Source organism: Neoarius graeffei, chromosome 5 (genome assembly GCF_027579695.1).
Source record: "Neoarius graeffei isolate fNeoGra1 chromosome 5, fNeoGra1.pri, whole genome shotgun sequence".
Classification (NCBI taxonomy): Eukaryota; Metazoa; Chordata; class Actinopteri; order Siluriformes; family Ariidae; genus Neoarius; species Neoarius graeffei.
Window position 1 is genome coordinate 105,447,845 of NC_083573.1, and position 25,317 is coordinate 105,473,161.

At 42.5% G+C, this 25,317-nt stretch overlaps 1 protein-coding gene across 4 annotated transcripts in view; it reads right to left on the bottom strand.

Moving 5' to 3' along the window:
- rnpc3 (RNA-binding region (RNP1, RRM) containing 3) overlaps nt 1–24,165 on the bottom strand; it is a 25,191-nt gene extending 1,026 nt beyond the window's left edge. The window contains exons 1-16 of one of the 4 annotated variants that reach the window (XM_060922691.1): nt 23,798–23,973; nt 23,565–23,699; nt 22,663–22,827; nt 22,490–22,537; nt 22,240–22,349; nt 15,998–16,087; nt 14,126–14,237; nt 11,278–11,346; nt 9,793–9,935; nt 9,228–9,347; nt 8,635–8,792; nt 3,823–3,978; nt 3,502–3,596; nt 3,179–3,237; nt 640–772; nt 307–379 (exon numbers count right to left, since the gene is read on the bottom strand). In XM_060922691.1, the coding sequence (XP_060778674.1) occupies nt 307–379; nt 640–772; nt 3,179–3,237; nt 3,502–3,596; nt 3,823–3,978; nt 8,635–8,792; nt 9,228–9,347; nt 9,793–9,935; nt 11,278–11,346; nt 14,126–14,237; nt 15,998–16,087; nt 22,240–22,349; nt 22,490–22,537; nt 22,663–22,818 (1,522 nt within the window). In that variant the 5' untranslated portion in view covers nt 22,819–22,827; nt 23,565–23,699; nt 23,798–23,973. Of the gene's footprint in view, nt 1–306; nt 380–639; nt 773–3,178; nt 3,238–3,501; nt 3,597–3,822; nt 3,979–8,634; nt 8,793–9,227; nt 9,348–9,792; nt 9,936–11,277; nt 11,347–14,125; nt 14,238–15,997; nt 16,088–22,239; nt 22,350–22,489; nt 22,538–22,662; nt 22,828–23,564; nt 23,719–23,797; nt 23,974–24,064 lie in introns of those variants that run through there. The other 3 variants (XM_060922690.1, XM_060922693.1, XM_060922692.1) reach the window with 3 other exon arrangements.
- Between the last annotated feature and the right edge of the window lie 1,152 nt (nt 24,166–25,317).

The following is a 25,317-nucleotide window of genomic DNA, read 5'->3' on the forward strand; positions in this document are numbered from 1 at the left end:
TGGTGCCCACTTGACCCCACACCGAAGTCATCCACTTGGCCACGCCCCTCAGCTTTCCGTAGTCACCTGCTTAGCCTCATCCGCTCCATTTCTGTAGCCATCTACTTGACTTTACCCCTCAAGTCTCCGTTGATGTATACTTAACCCCACCCTCTTTCAGTAGGTGGCCACTTAACCCGACCTCTCATCCTACTGTCCACACCCACCGAACTCTACACCATTCACTTGGCCACGCCCCCGGCTGTACTTGTGCACCTCCACATTTTTACTATTGCCATCTTTTTTTATATTCCTGCTCGTACTTACCCGCTGAGTGCTTTTTGACTCCAGTCTTGGAATCCGCCGTGTCCTGTTTCGGTTTTGCTGATCGAGCAAATTGCTGGAGAGTTTAAAGTTAAGTCGAAAGCACAGAGCATGAACTCGTCCTTTCTGTTAAAGAGCAAAGCCTTACTGATTAAAATTCACTCCGCGTGAAAACACAACTGACATTCAAACCCCACACTCACTCCTGTAAAAAAAACACACACACACGCACGTGGCACCAGGCTTCAGGAAAGTCACACGGCTCACATCGACTGACATTTTCATTGCACGCAGAAGTGGAAGTGAGCGACGTGACGTGGAGCGAGTGAAGGATACAACCACTAGGGGCTTGTCGTGCAGGACGTATCCGTTCGTATCCCTCAAGGCCTTCTCTGCACTTTTCTCACTGGGGAACCCGATGAAGGCTTGACCTTTCATTCTTCCCCCCTTCATTAAAACGATATCAAACCTACACACACACACACACACACACACACACACACACACACACACACACACACACATTACAATGCAGCATTCATACATCAAAGTCTGACTTTCAAGAGCGGTGTTTATTATAACGTACAATATTTTACTCATTTAATCCCTGTTATTACAGAATACAATAAAAACGTAAGAAATCGACATGTTACCGCGAGTTTTATAAACTGCATGCTAGTACGTGCCACAAAGCCAGCAAATGGATAGAAATGTAATAAATGGATGTGGTAGTGAGCGGGATTAGCCAAGCTGTCTCTTCTAGTGGGTGGGATTAGTCAGAATTTGCGGGAACGAGCAGGATTAGTCAAACTGGCCATGACAATGAGTGTGATTAGTCAAATTTATGTACTGTATGTGTGATTAGTCAAACTATATTCAATTATGAGTGTGATTAGTCGACATTTTACCGAAGTGAGCACAATTGCTCAAGATGTGTCTGATAATGAGTGGGATTAGTCAGCGTGTGGTTAAGTGTGTTTGCTAAATCTGTCTCTGGTAGAGAGTGGGATTAGTCAGAGTTTGTGGTTGCGAGCGTGTTTGCTAATTCTGTCTCTGGTAGCAAGTGCGATTAGTCAGCCGTTGTGGTTGCGAATGCGTCTACCAAGTCTGTCTCAGAGTTTGTGGTTGTGAGCTTGTTTGCTAATTCTGTTTCTGGTAGCAAATGGGATTAGTCAGAATTTGTGGTTGTGAGTGTGTTTGCTAAATTGGTCTCTGGTAGAGAGCGGGATTAGTCAGTCTTTGTGGTTGCAAGTGTGTTTGCCAAAACTGTCTCTAGTAGCAAGCGGGATTAGTCAGATTTTGTGGCTGTGATTGTGTTTGCTAAATTTGTCTCTGGTCGAGAGTGCGATTAGTCAGTCTTTGTGGTTGCGAGTGTGTTTGCCAAAATTGTCTCTAGTAGCAAGTGGGATTAGTCAGATCTTGTGGTTGCGTGCGTGTTTAGTCAGTCTTTGTGGTTGCAAGCGTGTTCGCTAAACCGTTTTCTGGTAGATAGTGGGATTAGTCAGCCTTTGTGGTTGCAAGCATGTTCGCTAAAATCTGTCTCTGGTAGCAAGTGGGATGAGTCAGCCTTTGTGGTTGCGAGCGTGTTCGCTAAATCGGTATCTGGTAGCATGTGGGATTAGTCAGAGTTTGTGGTAGTGAGCATAACTGATCAAGCGGTCTCTGGTAGAGGGTGGGATTAATCAGTTTGTGGCAGTGAGTGTGATTGGTGAAGCGGTCTCTTCGAGTGGGTGGGATTAGTCAGGTGTTGTGATAGTGAGTAGGATTAGTCAGTCGGTCGGTCTGTCTCCGAGTGTGGATGGGATTGATCAGACTTCCTCTGGGAATGGATTTGACTTGGATTAGAAAACAGGTCTCTCTCTTAGGGTGTTCACACGGCACATATTTGCATCGATGCTGCACCGATGTATTTTGTTGCGATATATCTTACACCGGTGTAAATTTTGCGCAGCGTTCACACGTCACAACCCTGCTTACTAGAGAGAAGCGTGTTAGCACCGGTGCAGCCCCACTTGCGGTCACACGGCAGTTTCTGCGACCGTGCAATAGTAGCAAAAACTTTATTACTATCATTTCCTTTGATAGTAATAAAGTTTTGATATCATTTCCTTTTATTACTATCATTTCCTATCATTATTACTATCATTTCCGATAGTAATAATGCGGAAATGAAATATGCGCATGCGTGAAAATGTACTTCCTTTTCCCGGTTGTCATGGCGTCACCAAGCGCCGGGAAAACAACGTGGATGAAGACACCAGTGTTGCCAGATATTGCTGACGTTTTCCATTCCAAAATATGTTCAAATCCGCCAAAATGCACTTAAAATCCCAATCTGGCAACACTGGAAGACACGCAGTTCTATTGTTGATATTCGCCATTTTGGAAGCGCAAAATAGACTACCAGGATGTAAATTATGCAATGCCCGTATGTAATCAACTCTCCTCACGCGTAGCGAGTCTACCCCTGTAGCGTTCAGACGTCCCATTTTATATCGGTGCTGCCCCGCAAACTAGCATTTACTCCGGAGTAAATTTCTTAAACCACCTCCCGAGCAGGGTTAGATTTGCACCGGTTTAAGCAGCTTTCAGGGGCTACACCGGTATAACTTGTACCGTGTGAACGCTCTACCGGGGCAGCCCCGGTGCTACACCGGAGTAAAAGTTGCCGTGTGAACACCCCTTCTCACACCTATATTTCAGGGTCTTTAGCGACAGTTTAAAACAGTAATGTGAAACCCCGCCATAAAACAAAACTCATCACGGACAGTTTTACAAGCAACAATCTTTGTGTAGCAGGAACTTTAGAAACGCCCGCTGAAGAGCCCTGGTGTGGAGTATTATAGCTACAGCGCAGTGTCACAGAGCTGCTCACCTGTTCCTCTCGTCCTCCAGTGAGGTGTCGATGTACCTGCTGTAGATATACTTCAGGTCCTGAGGGGAAGGGGGGGGGAGCTGTATTACAGACAGGAATCACATCATCTACCCCAAACACACACCTGACTTTCTACAGGGTCATCAGTACCAAGAAAAGCATAAACCCGTCTGTCCTTTCACACCTTTATCTCTGACTGTTACACAGCACTGACACTGCAGACTCCTTCCAGAAAAGTCAAACACTTCTCCTGAGAGCCCAGAACTCGCCAGTGCTGTGGTGTAAACGCACAGCAGTGCTCCGTCTTACGGGACTCTACTCACTTTCTTTTCCACTTGCTTGGCGATATTTTTCACGTAAAGAGTGCAGGTCGGTTCTCCAGGCTCGTAGTTCTTAAACACGGACATCCTCTTCATCTCTGAGAGAGACACACACACACACACACACCTTACAATCCAGAGTTCCATTCATGCGTATGGAGAGATTCCCTGCCATGACAGTTTATCGTGTTTTATATTAAAATGATTCATTTCCACTTTATTAACATACATACCGTGAAAACCTCATGCTGTTTAAAGTGTGTGTTAGAGCAGGTACTCGAGGGTGTGTGTGTGTGTGTGTGTGTGTGTGTGAGACTGCCGTACCGTCTCTGGAGAGTCGGCCCTTCTCCAGCTCTCTCCTGGAGATGAACTCGGAAGGGATTTCGTCCTCTTCCTCTCCATCCTCCTCCTCTTTACAGCTCTGCGTGCTGGGATACAGCTTCCCGAATCCTGACCCTCTTGCTTCCTGCTCCGCTGAGTCTGAGAGAGAGAGAGAGAGAGAGAGAGAGAGAGAGAGAGAGAGAGAGAGAGAGAGAGAGAGAGAGATGCAATTACGAATCAAAACAGAGGCACTCTCAACTCATGAACGTAATTTACACCTGCTATTAGAGGTAATAATAGGAGAGATTATAAAAAGCTGAGGAGATAATTAGCATTCTGAAGTCACTCCCTACACCGAGACCACGCCTCCTTCACCTCCCAAACAAAACACATCAGTAATGCAAGAGGGGAGCAGCGTGGAGTCAGACTTTACCCACGCAGATCCGTGCAGATACTCGGCATTCTCCGAGTGTGTGTGACAGAGAGAGAGCGAGCAGCTGTATCGTAAATATTCACTCCGGTGTAGCGACGTGAGCTGATGAATATTTATACCATTATACTAACACATCTGAGAAAACAACCAGCTGAGAAGACAGGCCAGTAAAACAAGCAGCTTTCACACCAGTTAAATCTCTTCAGTGTGTGAAGTGTGTGTGTGTGTGTGTGTGGTCGTGCAGTGTGAGATGTGCCATCACACGCTCTCAGCAAAAAAAAGACGAAGAGAAATTATGAAGAGCAGCAGCCCGGGACAAATCCCTCAGAAACTTGTCATACAGATCTACTCTCTCTCCCTCCGTGTGTGTGTGTGTGTGTGTGTGTGTGTTGGAGCAGAAAGTCAAACTCTACAGTGAAAAATTCCTCCTCAGAGAATTGCAGGTAGCTTTTCTCTCTTGATCCGAATTATCCCGGGCCTTATCCTCGTCTTCTCACACACGGCGGTTTATCTGTCCAGAACAAGGAGAACGGAAACAACTCCCTGACTCGCTTCATCCTCCTCACACCGTGTGTGCGCGCGCGCGTTTAAACAATATCTTCAAAACTCAACACTCGGTTTCTTTCCCACAGCTCAGTCAACACACTGCAACTTTACACACACACACACACTACTGTATTAATCAACTCCCATAAAATTAATTCCCACTTCTGCTGCATTATGTTTAACTAAAATTATAAAGCTGCAATCTTGTAACAAGACGGTGTTTATTTATTTATTTTATTTTTTTTTTTGGGGGGGGGGGGGAGAATGCAATACTGTCTGTAAAACTTAAACATTTCACTGTCATTAAACAATTACATTAAATTAATTATTAAACACATCATTACTGAAATAAGCAATTTGAATATTTAAAAAAAAAAAAATATATATATATATATATATAATAATAATAATAATAATAATAATAATAATAAAAAGGTCCTAGAATGGGATAAAAGATATTCTACACTAATCCAAGGTGATTTTTATTTATTTATTTTTTTTTAAGTGGGAAATTTACAGTGTATTTAGCAGGGCTTTGAACCGGTTCAAGGAATGAAAACGAAAACCGGGAACTTTTTCTATTTCACATGGAACAGAAACGAAGCCAGAAACTTTATTATTTTTTATGTTCCGGAACAGAAACGCTTATTAAAAATAATGGTAACCGGTTAATACCGGTTTTTATTTCGTTCCTCAAAGTTTCCGTAGCCTACAAATAAAAAAAGTCATTCTTCTCCTGCGCAAGTTTCTATGACCCGCTGGGGTTCACTTCCTGTGTGACATTCGCTGACTGAATGGAGAGAGCGGGAGGGTGGACTACTATCACGTCTCCACATCTTAAATAAGAGGTAAATATTGCAGTCTATCGTTATTCAAAAACGTCAGTTTCAAACACGATATCAATACAGGGTCTCTGCACATTTCTGACCAGCAAAAATAATACTTTTTAAGACCATTTTAAGACCACTGAGTATAAAAAAATAAGACCACTACCGCGGAACAAATACGTACAGTAAAAAAAAAAAAAAAAAGCACACTCTAGGTTAAGTTCAAAGCATTTTTTTTTATAAAAAATGTGCATCTTCAGTTTACAAAACAGAACATTAGCTGCCTTCTCGATATTTTAATAGTAGGGTACTGCTGTAAACAAACAGTGAGGAAACAAATTGATCTTCAGTTAACAAAACAGAACATTAACTGCTTTCTCAATATTTTAATAGTAGGGTACTGCCATGAACAAACAGTGAGGAAGCAAGGAAGTTTGACTACTGATCGAACTGCCTCTGGGGACTGTTGTTGCCCGACTAGCAGCATAGCGCATATGCTTTTCCCCTTTCGAGTGAGCGTCAAGGGCTTTACAGCCCATTGTTGTTAACTTGATGTCTTTCCGACATACCTTACATCTCGCTTCATATTCTGAAGTTGCTGTTGTTAGCCAACTTTTGTATTTTGGCTCCTCAAGCCACTTGTTACTAAACTTACACTTCCCCATCTCCGTTCATGTTCAAGTTCAACCACTTCTTCCTCGTCTGCTCTACTCTCAATGGTTCTACTACCAGTGTTGGGCACGTTACTTTCAAAAAGTAATTAGTTATAGTTACTAGTTACTTTTCCCAAAAAGTAACTGAGTTAGTAACGGAGTTACTTTGTCATAAAAGTAACTAATTACCAGAGAAAGTAATTATTCCGTTACATTTTGTTCCCCCTCAAAAAAAATCATTCAATTAGTGTAATCATAATAAAAGTGAATGTTAAATGTGTTTAATGACTGAAATGGACACTTAACAGAACCAATTAGTAATGTTATCTACACTATATTAATATTTTTGTGGGACAATGTGAGATAAGACATCTATCAAATGTAATATATTTCTGTAGTTATTAAAATTGTTACTAATTACTGGCCACTGACGAGGACAAACGCTTTGTTCCTCGACATAATGTGCATTGCACGTAAACACTCTTGCCTTTTATTTCAAATAATGAAAAGTCCTGGCTGTATTTCCAGTGTGAAAGCGCAGTGCTGGGCTGACCGCTCGCCATCGCTGGGTCTTCCGATTGAAAGAGCGCGCAGTAGTGCAGTAGGCAGAGCCTACCTACGTATGTTGTCCAAATCTACTCTGACTGGCTTACTGTGCCGTTGTCTCGTGTCTCCCCGCCCCACACGAAAGCAGAGTAAAGAAAGGCTGAACGAGCAGCGTGCCAGATGAGAACAGCTTTAATAAAGTAACGCATAGTATTTTATTGTAAGTAACGGGAACGGCGTTATAACGATGTAAAAATTAATTAGTTAGATTACTCGTTACTAAAAAAAAGGAACGCCGTTAGTAACGCCGTTTATTTCTAACGCCGTTATTCCCATCACTGTCTACTACATGGATAAAAGAACACACTGCCCCCAGTGGCGTGGTTCCTGCGCTATTAGAACTAGTGCTAGACACACAACGGCTCTTGTGCTACTTGTTCAGCATCTTGATAACAAACGACGCTGGTTGAATAAATAACGTTAGCGCGGAAAAAAAAAAATCCAGACATATGGTTTTTTTTTCATTTACCGTAGGCTACCCGGATGAAATTTAATACCTCCCATGTGAAATTTAATACCATAGCTCAAAAAATAGCGAAATATAATGCTTTTTAAGACCTTAAAAAACACATATTAAAAATAAGACTTTTTAAGACTTTTTAAGGATCCGCGGAGACCCTGCAATATATTTGTCCACGTTAATGAGAGGCTCGCGAACATTAAATGACGTTAACCTCTGTTAGCCTATCAATGCATAGGGCCTGACTAGCCTTTGGTAGCACACTAAACGAATTCTCTTTCATTTTTGGCACTTTTTCTGTTTGTGTAGATGGGAAGACATACTGAGAATCCAAATCGCCAACATTTGAAATAATAATTGTTTTGAATTATTTCTTGTCTTATTTAATGAAGGTTGTAATAGAATTAGCCTACATTTGGCTTAAGCTGGACAGGGAACGTAATTAACCGTTCCGGGAACGAAAATTTTTTGTTCTAACCGGTTCGGGAACGTCTATTTAATGGTGGAACCCATTAAAATTCCGTTTCTGTTTGGAACGAACCAATAGGAAAAAAATTCTGGTTCAAAGCCCTGATATTTATATAAAAAATGTTTACATGATTTGTTATGAAATTAAAAATGAAAAAAAAAACTAATAAAAGCACATTTTAAAAAACAAACAAAACATTATAAAAGATTAAGATTCTTCAGTCAGTCAATTAGAAGCATGGAAAAATAGTGAAAAGAAACAAACGGGAAATTAATATTTAATATTTATAATATTTATACTTATATAAATAAATCAGTAAATATTTAAAAATGAATTAGCAAAATAGAAATAGCAGTTTGGGGGAAAGTGAGAAAAAAATTTATGTAAAAAGTCAATAAGTAGAAATGAATATGAATAAAGTGTGAATTAATTGCTTTAAAATACAGAAAAAAAATATTTTTTCTTCTACTCTCAGTGAGGGAGGAAAAAAAAAATTTCAATAAATTAAAAAAAAAAAAAAAAAAAGGTTTTCCTCCTGATGAAGTCTCAGGGGGTTTTTCCTTGCCACCCTCATCTTAGCTTATTCGGGATAAATGTTTAAAATCTTTATTTTTCCATAAAGCTGCTCTGTGACAAGGTCTACTATTAAAAGCGCTCTACAAATAAACTGACTTCAACGACAGTAACTTAAATACTAAAAAGAATAAAGTACCATATGATTAAATAAAAAAGGGGCGGAGCTACCGACATTAAGCGCAGAAAAGAATCCTGAACTACAGTAATTACGACTGGAACTTCCTGTGAAGTGTGCTGTTCATCACCTGCTGCTTCCTCCTGAGTCTCCTCCTCCCCTTCTTCCTCCTCCTCCTCCTGCGCGCTCACGCTCCTCTCAGCCGGGATGTGGAACTCGATCTTCTTGGGTCCGAGATGGAGCAGCTGCTCGAACACATCGGAGGGCCTCAGAGCGGGACCTGGAGCGCTAGTGTGGAATACATTACACATTTATTTTTACAGTGAAGCATGTTAAAGTACTTTAACAGGTCTTTGTCTCTCTCGTGATGCTTTCGCCCTGGAGCGTGCACCAGGTGAGAGTGTACGTATACACTGCACTTAGTTAAAACTTTTCTTTCAAATCTTGCACAACACAGCTTCGCATTAAGTATTTCACCCCCTCGATCTTATCCACACTCTGAACTGAAACCAATCTAACTGGGACCGAATTCCAGGAATACACAAAATATCCCATAATATTAAAGCAGAAGGAAATTAACATCACCTGCAAAAATTTACAAATACTCGCCCGTGTTGAAACACATCAGAAGTTAAATAATTAACTGAATGGAGTCAAAGCGCTCTGAACACTGCCCCCACTGTGAAGCATGGTGGTGGCAGCATCATGCTGTGCGGATGGCACCTGTGCGGTTCGGGGGTAAACAGCAGGTCCTTCAGTTTGGGTTTCTTCCTCGGGGCGGCCATCTTTGTTCTCAGGGGTCGTTTGCACGGCTGGTTAACGAGCCTCGTCAGTCTGATCATCCTGCACAGACAGCACGCATCAGACACCGAACACGCACACCGTTTATTCAGCTAGCAAGATGTTTTTACAGCGTTCTACAGAACAGGACGAAAGAAAGATGATGAATGCTGCTCAGACGTTACTGGAATTCATTATGACTGGGTGGGGCTTAATATTCTAATGAGCACTGCAACAATTCCAAGCTTTATGCATTAGCTACACTCGCTAGGTTAGCTTTCACAAGCAATCTTTTTCCCCCCCTTCACGCAGTATTCGTGGTCATTAGCAAAGCTATCATTTACTCAACAGGTCAGCCGTTGTGTGTGAACAGTTTGGATAGAAAGCTGTAAGGGCAGGGATAGTGATGTCAGAAAAGATTTACCTCCGTTATCCCCGCCCACTTTACACAGTGTAGCTAGCTAGCTATTTAGAACACCAGAGTCTAATGTTTACATGTTCACCAGACCTCTCTTTATCTTCATCATCTCCACTCTCATACTCCGACTCCTCCTCTTCGTCGCTGGTGCCCTCAGGCAGCGGGGGGTTCTCCGGTGGTAACGTAGGGGGCGGGGGCACCGTCGGGGGCAACAGGCCGTGAGTCACTGTGTACTGAAATACCAGCACTGAGTCAGACATTTGATCTCCTTCTTTCTCTCTTTGATAACGAGTGATCATGAGGCTGGAAACACTGCACACATGCAGATACTGGGCTTTAGAAGGTTTTTAAATGAACATGAAGGTGTAACGATCTGATTCCTGGATTATTTCACATGATTTAGATCAGTGGTTCTCAACTGGCGGCTGTAGCCGTGAGCCCCGAGCGGGGGGTTCTGGGGCTTTTTAATGAGAAGTGTAGAAAAAAAAAAAAAATCAATAGGCCTTTAGCATACGGAGGATCTCCTGTGGGGTAAAATAAATCTATTTCAGACTACCTCTGGACCTGTAGCCTGGGTCAGGAACAGTGATGGGAATAACGGCGTTAGAAATAAAACGGCGTTACTTTTTTTAGTAACAAGTAATCTAACTAATTACTTTTTACATCGTTATAACGCCGTTCCCGTTACTTACAATAAAATACTATGCGTTACTTTATTAAAGCTGTTCTCATCTGGCACGCTGCTCGTTCAGCCTTTCTTTACTCTGCTTTCGTGTGGGGCGGGGAGACACGAGACAACGGCACAGTAAGCCAATCAGAGTAGATTTGGACAACATACGTAGGTACTGCACGACTGCGCACACTTTCAATGAGAAGACCCAGCGATGGCGAGCGGTCAGCCCAGCACTGCGCTTTCACACTGGAAATACAGCCATTACTTTTCATTACTTGAAATAAAAGGCAAAAATGTCTACGTGCAATGCACATTATGTCGAAGAACAAAGCGTTTGTCCTCGTCAGTGGCCAGTAATTAGTAACAATTTTAATAACTACAAAAATATATTAAATTTGATAGATGTCTTCTCACATTGTCCCACAAAAATATTAATATAGTGTAGATAACGTTACTAACTGGTTCTGTTAAGTGTCCATTTCAGTCATTAAACACATTTAACATTCACTTTTATTATGATTACACTAATTGAATTTGATTTTTTTTTTTTGCGGGGGAACAAAATGTAACGGAATAATTACTTTCCCTGGTAATTAGTTACTTTTTGGGAAAAGTAACTATAACTAATTACTTTTTGAAAGTAACGTGCCCAACACTGGTCAGGAATCTGAAAATGGACAAATATTTAATTCATCCACCTCAAAAGTGCAACGTTGGACAGATCACCTGAAAAAGTGATTAAATGAGCTGATTGGGATTATTATTTATAAAAAAAAAAAAAAAAAAAGTTACCAAATGTATGCTGTTTATTTCCTAATACAAGATCATGACAACGTTACAGACCATGAAAAAGAAAAACGTCTTCAGCTGTCTGTTTACAGCGCGTGTGTCTGTGAGCTTACCGCGGGAGGAGGGGTGGTTACAGGGCCGAACGGACACGGCAGGTTCATCTTATTCATCAGGTGAAGGACCTGCAGAGAAACCAGTTCAAAGTATCAGCCTTGTGTGTGTGTGTGTGTGTGTGTGTGTGTGTGTGTGTGTTAATCTGCCTTCATACTCCTGCTGTTATGCGTCCCACAGACAATAATTGGGACCCAAGCTCCATATGCAGCCAAGATTGCTGCCTGCAATTGCGTTTCCCAGCATGTCTACGAGCGCAGAAGTGCAACAGCATCACCATGAGGACGCACCGCGAACTGCACAACTACCGCCGAGCAAACTCCACTTCATCACACCTTCATTTTCATCAGACATCACAATTCTATATCACTTTAAACTTTCTTTTTCTGTAGATGATCATACACTCTCAGACTCGGACACGCCTACACCATGAACAACAAAATCCTGGCAGGTGCAGAGGACGACGAAGAAAAAGGAAAAAAAAAAAAAAAAGATTTTTCCCCAAGAATGCCCAAAGTACAAAAGCGTCTCCAGAGAAGGAATTTTATTCACATTTAAAAAAATTTTGCCACTGACTTCAGATGACTCATGCATCACCATAGCAACAGGGCACAAATAGTAAATGCCACCGCTAAACTGTACATATCCGCACATCTATAGTTAGACTCCAGAACCGTCTTCTCCGTCCCACAGGAGTATTCTAATGGAAATAAAGACAGCAGAACCATACTCGTGTTCTACTAACGCTTTCACTTTAGTCCACAAATGTCTCGAAATTGAAAACTGTATTGTTTCTCTTATTAGTCTACTATAGTACTAGCAAGATAGAACTGACATACTCCATGAACAAAAGGTGCTCACTGGAGTAGAGCCACTAACCCCACACTCCCAGCGGGAGCAAAACCACCAATCCATGGCTCACCAGGACACAGGTACCAAACCCCAGGCTCACATCAGAGCATAACTACTAACCCCACATATACCAGGACAGGAGGTACTAAACCCCATAATCTCAGAGCAGTGCTACTAACCTCACACTCACAGTGGATCAAAGCCACTAAACCCCATGCCCCCAATGAATCAAAGTCACTAATCCCATGCTCCCCGTGGAGCAAAGCCACTGATACCCGCACTCCCAATGAAGCGGAACCACTGATCCCCACACTCACAATGGAACAAAGTCACTATTCCCAAAGCTACTGATGGAGCAAAGTCACTAATCCCCATACAACCAATGGAGCAAAGCCACTGATACCCACACTCCCAATGAAGCGGAACCACTGATCCCCACACTCACAATGGAACAAAGTCACTATTCCCAACGCTACTGATGGAGCAAAGCCACTAATCCCCACACAGCCAATGAAGCAAAGTCACTAATCCCCATATGGCAAATGGAACAAAGTCACTAATCCCCATACAAACAATGGAACAAATCCACTAAATCCCACACTACATGTGGAACAAAGATACTAAACCCCACACTCCATGTGCAGCAAAGCCACGAAACCCTGCACTCCTGGTGGAGCAAAGCAACTAAACCCCACATTATGTGTGGAGCAAAACCACTAAACCCAACATTCAATGTGGAGCAAATTCACTAAACCCCACACTCCCTGTGGAGCAAAACAACTAAACCCCATGCTCCATGTGGAGCAAAGCCACTAAACCCCACACTCAATGTGGAGAAAAGCAACTAAACCCCACACTCCATGTGGAACAAAGCAACTAAACCCCACACTCCCTGTGGAGCAAATTCACTAAACCCCATGCTCCCGGTGGAGCAAAGCCACTAAACCGGACGCTCCCGGTGGAGCAAAGCCACTAAACCCTGGCTTGCCGGGACATAGGTACACTACAAAAAATGATCTCTTAGCGAGTGAGAATATCTTGAAAATAGTTGAAACGATCTAGCACTTCCTATTAGAAGAATACAAGACACCAACTCTGAGATTATTAAACCTAGTTCTAGACTGCAACTCGCTTATTCGAAGATGTCTTACCAAGTAAAAACATCTGTCCGTGCCGTAAGATAATACCAGTGAAATTAAGTAGTTTTCTCCTCAAATTCAGTTTTCAATTTTTTGCAGTGTACCAGCCCCAGGGTCAAACTGGAGCAAAGCTCCTTACCCCGCACCTACCAGGGGCAGAGTTACTAACCCCACACCCGCCAGAGCAAAGCTACTAAACATGTTGAGCAGAGTAACATTAACACCTTTGCCAGAGTAACATTATTAAACATGCCACAGTATAATTTTATGAAACTCCTTTGCCAGGGTAAAAAGTTACTGAACCTGCTCACCAGAGGGGCTTTACTGAACACACTCAGCACAGTAACGTTACTAAACCGCTTCTGCAGAGTAACATGACTAACCTCGTTCACCAGGGTAACGTTCTCGGACATGCTCCTCAGAGAAACACCATCAACTCTACTCACCACAGTAACAGGCGCTAGTCCCACTCAGCGGGGCAGCGGTACGAAACTCAGGTCTCCAGAGTAACGTTACCAAGCACCAGAGTAACATGAATACGAGAGTAACATTATTAAATTAAGCATGATGTAGATTTGTAAATCATCAGACTTTCTATTCAAGAAGAATATTTAATTTCCCAGGTTAAATTATCTACATTTTGGAAGGACAGAAAGAAGTTAATACGGATATTTAAGTTTACAAACAGGACAAACTTTTATCGATTAACTTATATCCTTTCCCTCAACTAAACCCTTGATGTATTTCTGTCAAAAGACTAAAACGCTATCAAACTGAACCCTGCTGAAGTATGTGGTGCTGTGCGCGCGTGTGTGTGTACTTTATTAACATATCAGCAGCAGAATCAGCTCCCGTGTACCTGTACGTAGAACTTGGGCACGCTCAGCAGGGTGTGTGAGATGTTCGTCAGGACGGCACTCGAAGGAGGAGGGTATAAATATTTCAGCGTCGGGTTGGCTGGGAATTTTAACCTGTGGAGGTGAGAGGTACGATCAGTGCAGGAGACGCCATGAGACAGGAAGAGGGAGAAAGGAGAGGAAGTGTGGAACGGCTCCTGAAATAGAAACAACTTCAAAATAACAGACATTAAGTTCACAGTGTAAATGATTGAGTGGAAATGATGATTTTAAAGCGCAGACATTCACACAGGTTGGGTTTATCCTTCATAGAGAGTGAAACGCAAAATGCACAGACAGACTTAACTGTTTATTATGACCGTTGCCATGATTATGTCACATCGAGATCCGTTTAAAATTTGTCAGCCAATCAGAAACAAGTATGTCTGGGATCATGGGATTTGTAAAACTGAGCTCCAGGAGATCTCCATCACGCTCTACCATCCCGTCTATTCATCCACACACACTTCAGACAGGAGTAAATGGTTTATTGTGCAGCTGGATGGATGGATAAATAAATAAAAGGCGTGGGAGTGTGACTGACGGCAACTCGTGCTGAAATTATACCTTTGCCTTGAGCCCCTTTATCAAATACCACCTGGTGCCACCAAATGGCACGAGCAGAAGGCCTGTCAGTGACACACACACACACACACACACGAAGCTGTTGCTGACAGCCAGGCGTACTCTCACACACACACGGCCTGCAGCAATGTTAGAGCTCAATAAGATGGCATGTACAAAAGGTGTCGAGACGCGAGAGAAGCAAACGTCTACACAACTGTGGGTGCCAATACTTTTACTTTGTACAAGTTGAATATTAAGTTTAATATCATGTATAGTTAGAACTTTAACTGACACTGATGATGTCAAAGCTGACCAATTAGTAGCTCTGCTTCAAACTTCAGACCCACACACACCCCGCCTCACCCCCCGACACACCCCCTCATCACGCCCTGCCTCACCCTCAGACACACCCACACCTCACTCCCCGACACACCCACACCTCACCCCCCCGACACACCCCCTCATCACGCCCTGCCTCACCCTCAGACACACCCACACCTCACTCCCTGACACACCCACACCTCACTCCCCCGACACACCCACACCTCACCCCCCCGACACACCCCCTCATCACGCCCTGCCTCACCCTCAGACACACCCACACCTCACCCCCCGACACACCTCCTCATCACGCCCTGCCTCACCCTCAGACACACCTCACCCCCCTGACACACCCCCTCATCAAGCCCTGCCTCACCCTCAGACACACCCACACCTCACCCCCCCGACACACCCCCTCATCACGCCCTGCCTCACCCTCAGACACACCCACACCTCACCCCCCCGACACACCCCCTCATCACCCCCTGCCTCACCCTCAGACACACCCACACCTCCACCCCGACACACCCCCTCATCACGCCCTGCCTCACCCTCAGACACACCCACACCTCCGCCCCGACACACCCCCTCATCACGCCCCCGCCTCAGACACACCCACACCTCAAACCCCCCCGGCACACCCATACCCCCTGGCACACCCATACCCCCCTCCTCACCCCCCAGACACACCCACACTCCCCTCTCAGTACAAGGCTCTGACATTCATTCTTTTCTTTCCTCCATTTTCTAACCTTCTCTCCCTTACTCTTGTTTCTCTTCTTCCATCCTTCTCCTGTTTCACTTATCTCACCATCATGTTCTAGAACTTCATCTTTCCCTCATTCTTTAATCAGCTTCTCTCTCTCTCTCTCTCTCTCTCTCTCTCTCTCTTTCTTTCTTTCTGGTCTACTATATTTTGGTAAACCCCCCCTTCCCTTTTCTCTCACCCGAGACTGGGAGCGATGCCGGTATCGATGAGAGGAACATTCGGCTGTTGGCTCTCCTTCTTCTCCTTTTCAGCCGGCTCTTCAGTGAACCTAAAGCAGGAATTTCACACAAGATGAAGATCACACTGACACTATCTCTGTACACTGAATTAAGACTCCATCATCTGACTGAAACCTGTGTGAAATGACAGGCGTTTGTGTGTTAATGCTTTTAGGTGTGTGTGTGTGGGGGGGGGGGGGGGGGGGGGAGCACTGAACACACACGACTCCTGATGTCTTACCAAATTAACGATACAGATGTGAGTCCTTGTGTGAATTACGGAATTACATTTTTACCATCAACACTCCACCTAAAAACATCATCTCACGAAGCATCACTTCAAAATTTAAGATGACGATATCATAACATCAGAAGGCAGACTAACTATGGCGACGTTATTTTTGTTTGATAAAATAATATGTATATATTATAGAGAGAATAAACACACAAGGTTTCTCTCATATTCTCAGTGCCAGTTATGAATGTAGATCTCAGGCTTCAACACAATACGATACGAGTCCTCAGAAAAACGATTCTATATTTGACGTCACCACTGAATCTAATACGATACGATTCAGTTCACAAAGAAACGATTCTATATTTGACGTCACCACTGAATCTAATACGATATGATTCAATTCACAAAGAAACGATTCTATATTTGACGACACCACTGAATCTAATACGATATGATTCAATTCACAAAGAAACGATTCTATACTTGACAACACCACTGAATCTAATACGATACGATTCAATTCACAAAGAAACGATTCTATATTTGACGACACCACTGAATCTAATACGATACGATTCAATTCACAAAAAGAAACGATTCTATATTTGGCGACACCACTGAATCTAATACGATACGATTCGATTCACAAAGAAACGATTCTATATTTGACGACACCACTGAATCTAATACGATACGATTCAATTAACAAAAAGAAACGATTCTATATTTGACGACACCACTGAATCTAATACGATACGATTCAGTTCACAAAGAAACAACTCTATACATGACGTCACCACTGAATCTAATACGATACGATTCACAAAGAAACGATTCTATTTGACGACACCACTGAATCGAATACGATACGATTCACAAAGAAACGATTCTATATTTGACGACACCACGGAATCTAATACGATACGATTCACAAAGAAACGATTCTATATTTGACGACACCACTGAATCTAATACGATATGATTCAATTCACAAAGAAACAATTCTATACATGACGTCACCACTGAATCTAATACGATACGATTCACAAAGAAATGATTCTATATTTGACGACACCACTGAATCTAATACGATACGATTCAATTCACAAAGAAACGATTCTATATTTGATGACACCACTGAATCTAATACGATACGATTCAGTTCACAAAAACGATTCTATATTTGACGACACCACTGAATCTAATACGATACGATTCAAAGAAACGATTCTATATTTGACGTCACCACTGAATCTAATACGATACGATTCACAAAGAAACGATTCTATATTTGACGACACCACTGAATCGAATACGATACGATTCACAAAGAAACGATTCTATATTTGACAACACCACTGAATCCAATACGAGACGATTCACAAAGAAACGATTCTATGTTTGACAACACCACTGAATCTAATACGATACGATTCAGTTCACAAAGAAACGATTCTATATGTGACGACACCACTGAATCTAATACGATACGATTCAATTCACAAAGAAACGATTCTATATTTGACGTCACCACTGAATCTAATACGATATGATTCAATTCACAAAGAAACGATTCTATATTTGACGACACCACTGAATCTAATACGATATGATTCAATTCACAAAGAAACGATTCTATACTTGACAACACCACTGAATCTAATACGATACGATTCAATTCACAAAGAAACGATTCTATATTTGACGACACCACTGAATCTAATACGATACGATTCAATTCACAAAAAGAAACGATTCTATATTTGGCGACACCACTGAATCTAATACGATACGATTCGATTCACAAAGAAACGATTCTATATTTGACGACACCACTGAATCTAATACGATACGATTCAATTAACAAAAAGAAACGATTCTATATTTGACGACACCACTGAATCTAATACGATACGATTCAGTTCACAAAGAAACAACTCTATACATGACGTCACCACTGAATCTAATACGATACGATTCACAAAGAAACGATTCTATTTGACGACACCACTGAATCGAATACGATACGATTCACAAAGAAACGATTCTATATTTGACGACACCACGGAATCTAATACGATACGATTCACAAAGAAACGATTCTATATTTGACGACACCACTGAATCTAATACGATATGATTCAATTCACAAAGAAACAATTCTATACATGACGTCACCACTGAATCTAATACGATACGATTCACAAAGAAATGATTCTATATTTGACGACACCACTGAATCTAATACGATACGATTCAATTCACAAAGAAACGATTCTATATTTGATGACACCACTGAATCTAATACGATACGATTCAGTTCACAAAAACGATTCTATATTTGACGACACCACTGAATCTAATACGATACGATTCAAAGAAACGATTCTATATTTGACGTCACCACTGAATCTAATACGATACGATTCACAAAGAAACGATTCTATATTTGACGACACCACTGAATCGAATACGATACGATTCACAAAGAAACGATTCTATATTTGACAACACCACTGAATCCAATACGAGACGATTCACAAAGAAACGATTCTATGTTTGACAACACCACTGAATCTAATACGATACGATTCAGTTCACAAAGAAACGATTCTATATGTGACGACACCACTGAATCTAATACGATACGATTCAATTCACAAAGAAACGATTCTATATTTGACGACACCACTGAATCTAATACGATATGATTCAATTCACAAAGAAACGATTCTATACTTGACAACACCACTGAATCTAATACGATACGATTCAATTCACAAAGAAACGATTCTATATTTGACGACACCACTGAATCTAATACGATACGATTCAATTCACAAAGAAACGATTCTATATTTGACGACACCACTGAATCTAATACGATACAATTCAATTCACAAAGAAACGATTTTATATTTGACGACACCACTGAATCTAATACGATACGATTCAATTCACAAAGAAACGATTCTATATTTGACGACACCACTGAATCTAATACGATACGATTCAGTTCACAAAGAAACGATTCTATATTTGACGTCACCACTGAATCTAATACGATACGATTCAATTCACAAAGAAACGATTCTATATTTCATGTCACCACTGAAACTAATACGATACGATTCATTTCACAAAGAAACGATTCTATATTTGACACCACTAAATCTAAGGGCCCGTTTACACGAGGACGCTGTCGGGTAAAAACGACTAAATATTTTATCAGAAGTGCCTTTTGTTTACACGGGGACGGCGTTTCCAAGGATGAAAAACGGATAAAATTGAAAACGCCTTCCAAAGTGGATAAGTTAAAAACGGCCCCCGTTGCATATCCGTCTAAACTACCCAATACGCGAAACTCTGCTCGGATCTGCTCACGTCGGGTACGCGTTTACGTCATACATATGTCATATACTGCACATGCCAGCCCGGGAAGTAAGAAAGTAAGTAAAAAAGTAAGAGCATGTCTGATTACATCGATCCAACGGACCTTCAAGCTGCTCTGTGTTTTAATGCAGTAGATGTGTTTTCCTGCTCACCCGCCTGGCTGGAGCTCCTCAGTTTGGTGTCGCCAAGTTACACACACACGCACGCGCGCGCCGCCTATTCAAGCCGCTCGTGAAACCATAAACCCGAGACTGAAAACAAAACTAGCAGCCAAACAGGTTTATTTTGCTGAGATGGACACTGCCTTTTCTCTTCTTCACCGAAACAAGAGTGAGTGTTACTTAATAAAGGCAGATTAAAAGAGTTTCGGTTTGCTCCTGCTCCTCCCTCGAGCACTACAGTACCTCAGCCGGACCGGTGTTCTGTAAAGTTATCCTAGCAAGTTCTCATACAGACCGTTTTATTATTTAAAACAAGTCATTACAAATTATTTGACTCGGCCAAAGACTCGACCAATACGCACAAAACATAAAAATCGGCAAATGCGTGAAATTCTCACCGATTTTCTATCAGCCCAGCTGATCGGTGGGACAAAACTACTGTTGAATTTTCCTCCCCTCCTGGATTTCGCGCATGTGTAGTAGGCTTGGTAGGATAACTTGACAGAACAGCGGCGCAGATGTGCAGATCAGACAAGACGGAAGATGTTGCGCATGCGTGCAGACATAGCGGAGACATTTATGCGTCACCGTATAGACGCAGATTTCCTCCTTGAAAACGGTCGTGTAGACGCGGAAAAAAGTGAGAACGAAAACGGACTTTTGCGTTTTTGTTTTATACCGTCCCCGTGTAAAGTGGGCCTAATACGATATGATTCAATTCACAAAGAAACGATTCTATACTTGACATCACCACTGAATCTAATACGATACGATTCAGTTCACAAAGAAACGATTCTATACTTGACGACACCACTGAATCTAATACGATACGATTCAATTCAGAAAGAAACGATTCTATACTTGACATCACCACTGAATCTAATACGATACGATTCAATTCACAAAGAAACGATTCTATATTTGATGTCAACACTGAAACTAATACGATACGATTCAATTCACAAAGAAACGATTCTATACTTGACATCACCACTGAATCTAATACGATACGATTCAGTTCACAAAGAAACGATTCTATATTTGACGTCACCACTGAATCTAATACGATACGATTCGATTCACAAAGAAACGATTCTATATTTGACATCACCACTGAATCTAATACGATACGATTCACAAAGAAACGATTCTATATTTGACAACACCACTGAATCTAATACGATACGATTCAATTCACAAAGAAACGATTCTACATTTGACGACACCACTGAATCTAATACGATACGATTCAGTTCACAAAGAAACGATTCTATATTTGACGTCACCACTGAATCTAATACGATACGATTCAATTCACAAAGAAACGATTCTATATTTGACGACACCACTGAATCCAATACGATACGATTCACAAAGAAACGATTCTATATTTGACGACACCACTGAACCTAATACGATACGATTCAATTCACAAAGAAACGATTCTATATTTGACGACACCACTGAATCTAATACGATACGATTCAATTCACAAAGAAACGATTCTATATTTGACGTCACCACTGAATCTAATACGATACACAAAGAAACGATTCTATATTTGACGACACCACTGAATCTAATACGATACGATACACAAAGAAACGATTCTATATTTGACGACATCACTGAATCTAATACGATACAATTCAATTCACAAAGAAACGATTCTATATTTGACGACACCACTGAATCTAATACGATACGATTCAATTCACAAAGAAACGATTCTATATTTGACGACACCACTGAATCTAATACGATACAATTCAATTCACAAAGAAATGATTCTACATTTGACGTCACCACTGAATCTAATACGATACGATTCACAAAGAAACGATTCTATATTTGACGTCACCACTGAATCTAATACAATACGATTCACAAAGAAACGATTCTATATTTGACGTCACCACTGAATCTAATACGATACGATTCAGTTCACAAAGAAATGATTCTATACTTGATGTCACCACTGAATCTAATACGATACGATTCACAAAGAAACGATTCTATATTTGACGTCACCACTGAATCTAATACGATACGATTCAATTCACAAAGAAACGATTCTATATTTGACGACACCACTGAATCTAATACGATACGATTCGATTCACAAAGAAACGATTCTATATTTGACGTCACCACTGAATCTAATACGATACGATTCAATTCACAAAGAAACGATTCTATATTTGACGACACCACTGAATCTAATACGATACGATTCAATTCACAAAGAAACGATTCTATATTTGACGACACCACTGAATCTAATACGATACGATTCGATTCACAAAGAAACAATTCTCTAAAGGAGGTCGCTAACTAACAAAAAGAAGAACGCAGATCACACGTCGAATCATCCTTCCACTTCCAGACTCGGTCGTTTTGGTGTGCGTACCTGTCGGAAACTTTCGGACTCTTCAACACAATGTCGTGATCTTGATCTCTTGCAAACTCCACGACCAGCGTGTGACCCAGAATCCTCAGCTGATGGAGTCTCCTCAGAGCCTGGGACAAGGTCAGGGGGAAGAAGAGAAACAAATCCAGCACGGCATCTTTTATCATTTAATCGAGGACATGGGTGGGGCTTCCAGATGTTTCTGCTCTCCTGAATGAGATGAAGAGGAGCGCGACTGAGGTGCTCTTACCTTCGAAGCTGAAGTCTCGCTCAGGAACGTAGCAAAAGCTGTGTGTTTCTAAAAACAGAGGTGAAACGAGTTAACACTCAGACAGGTGTGGACAGGACGAGACAGAGAGCGGTAAGAGGCTACGTGTGGGGGATTAGAGGACGAAGCAATGGCGTGTTGTTACGGAGACGTACAAGAGGGCCTTTATCGGAGAGCACGCGCACGGACGAGGCGCCGAAATACACCAGCAGGTCCTCCTTCTCCTCTCGGCTCAGGTCTGCAGGCAGGTGTCTCACGATCAGGGTCTTACTGCGCTTAGTGTGGACGCCGTCCTCGTCCTGACCCGCCATGACTCGCACCTACACACACACACACACACACACACACACGGTCATCAACCGGGAGAAATTATGAAACCAAATGTAACCATGATTAAGATTTCAAATGTACACGTGGCAGTGATTTCATGAGAGCAGTTCAGCTTATGATGAAGTGACTGTGTCAGTCACATGAGGAGGCGGGGCTAAAAACAACATATTCATAACAACAGGTTGGAAAAAGAAGATATAAACAATTAAAAAAAAAAAAAAAACCTCTCAGAGACGCTGTGAATTTTATTCTATTTTAGGTGATTATAAATCGCATCGCGGGCCGTCGCCCCTCCCACAGCGCTCGCATCGCGGGCCGTCGCCCCTCCCACAGCGCTCGCATCGCGGGCCGTCGCCCCTCCCACAGCGCTCGCATCGCGGGCCGTCGCCCCTCCCACAGCGCTCGCATCGCGGGCCGTCGCCCCTCCCACAGCGACCACATCGCATCGCGGGCCGTCGCCCCTCCCACAGCGACCACATCGCATCGCGGGCCGTCGCCCCTCCCACAGCGACCACATCGCATCGCGGGCCGTCGCCCCTCCCACAGCGACCACATCGCATCGCGGGCCGTCGCCCCTCCCACAGCGACCACATCGCATCGCGGGCCGTCGCCCCTCCCACAGCACTTTTCTATGCATTTTCATAAAATCTTCCTTCTACCATCAAAATATTGATATACAAATGACCATGCCAAATCAATGAATATGCAAATCAATTTATTGCGTCACCTGGCGGCTTCTAGAATACAGAGGACCGAGTTTCTCCTGAAAATAAAGGGAGCACCGGTTTGGAGTCGCTGATGTGCAGAGTAGACACCGGCTCCTGCTACAGGTTCATCCTCCACAACATGATCCAATATCACACTTAATAGAACAGAAATAAAACCGGCTTCATGCTCATGTCAGATTATTCTTATTCTATTTATCTTAATAAATAAATTATATAAACTCTTCTATCTTACCTCTTCAAACACCAACCACCAAAACAAACTCCTTGTCTGTGAGAACTGACCCGCTTCTGGTTCTGATGTCTACTAGTTAACTAGATTAACTTAGCTTAGCAAGCTAGCACCGTTAGCATGCTAACCTAATCCTACTCAGGACACGAAGGGAGTGTGAATAAACACAAACGGCTGAAACAGAACATTTTATCTTTTTAAACAGGCCACAGTTATTATAATCTGCTTTAACATGATAAGGATGATGAATAAATCCTCTCGGACACTCACCTCTGGGGTTAAAGTTGGCTCCACAACCAGCGGCCGTATCTCAAATCGCACTGTACCGGAAGCCTTTATGTCACTCACTACATAGGGCATTGAAGTCGGGAGCAGGCGCCATTTTGAGACACAGCCCTGTTTTCGGAAGGAGGGTTCACTCTCGGACCGCCGCAGGACTTCTGATCGCTGATTGGTTGAAATACTGACTTCAGTGATTGGTTTCTAAGACACGTCAATCATAACTGCTCAAAGTTGCTGTTTCGTGATTGGTTAACGACGTGGCGCTGGTTAAACTTAAGATTTGATTGGTGCTCAGAGATGTCAGTTATTTAACCGTCCAGCCCACACGCTTAAAGGAGAAGAAACAAATGGCCGAGTTTAGTCAATGATGACAAGCAAGGTATTGAGTTTTCTCAGTGACAGAACAGTGGGTGGGCCTGGGGGTAACACAGGGGCCTGAGAAAGACTCACCCCGGACACTTTATTAGGAACACCTATACATCCACCTGCTGTTTGATGCAGTTCTCTAATCAACAGCAGCACGATGCATCAAATCACGCAGAATGTTCACAATGTTCAAACATCTCATCTCATTATCTGTAGCCGCTTTATCCTGTTCTACAGGGTCGCAGGCGAGCTGGAGCCTATCCCAGCTGACTACGGGCGAAAGGCGGGGTACACCCTGGACAAGTCGCCAGGTCATCACAGGGCTGACACATAGACACAGACAACCATTCACACTCACATTCACACCTACGGTCAATTTAGAGTCACCAGTTAACCTAACCTGCATGTCTTTGGACTGTGGGGGAAACCGGAGCACCCGGAGGAAACCCACGCGGACACAGGGAGAACATGCAAACTCCACACAGAAAGGCCCTCGCCGGCCCCGGGGCTCGAACCCGGACCTTCTTGCTGTGAGGTGACAGCGCTAACCACTACACCACCGTGCCGCCCACGAGATATTATCAGGGGTGTAGTGGGCGTGGTACGCGGGGGTACGCCGTCCACCCACTTCTCCCGAGGTGAGATTAAAAAAAAAAACCCAAAAAACAACTGTCATACAATGGCCTGAGTTTATACGCTCTACAGTAAGTGACACGTGCCTTTGTGCTCATCATCAGTGCCCCCCCAATCGAACGTTACGTAAAACGTAGCGACGCAAAGTAGAATGCATTCTAAACGCAGCCGAGATATTAAAATTATGTAAACGGTTGACTCCGCCATCTGTCGGTTTAATGCTTTATGATCTTTGAAGTTCT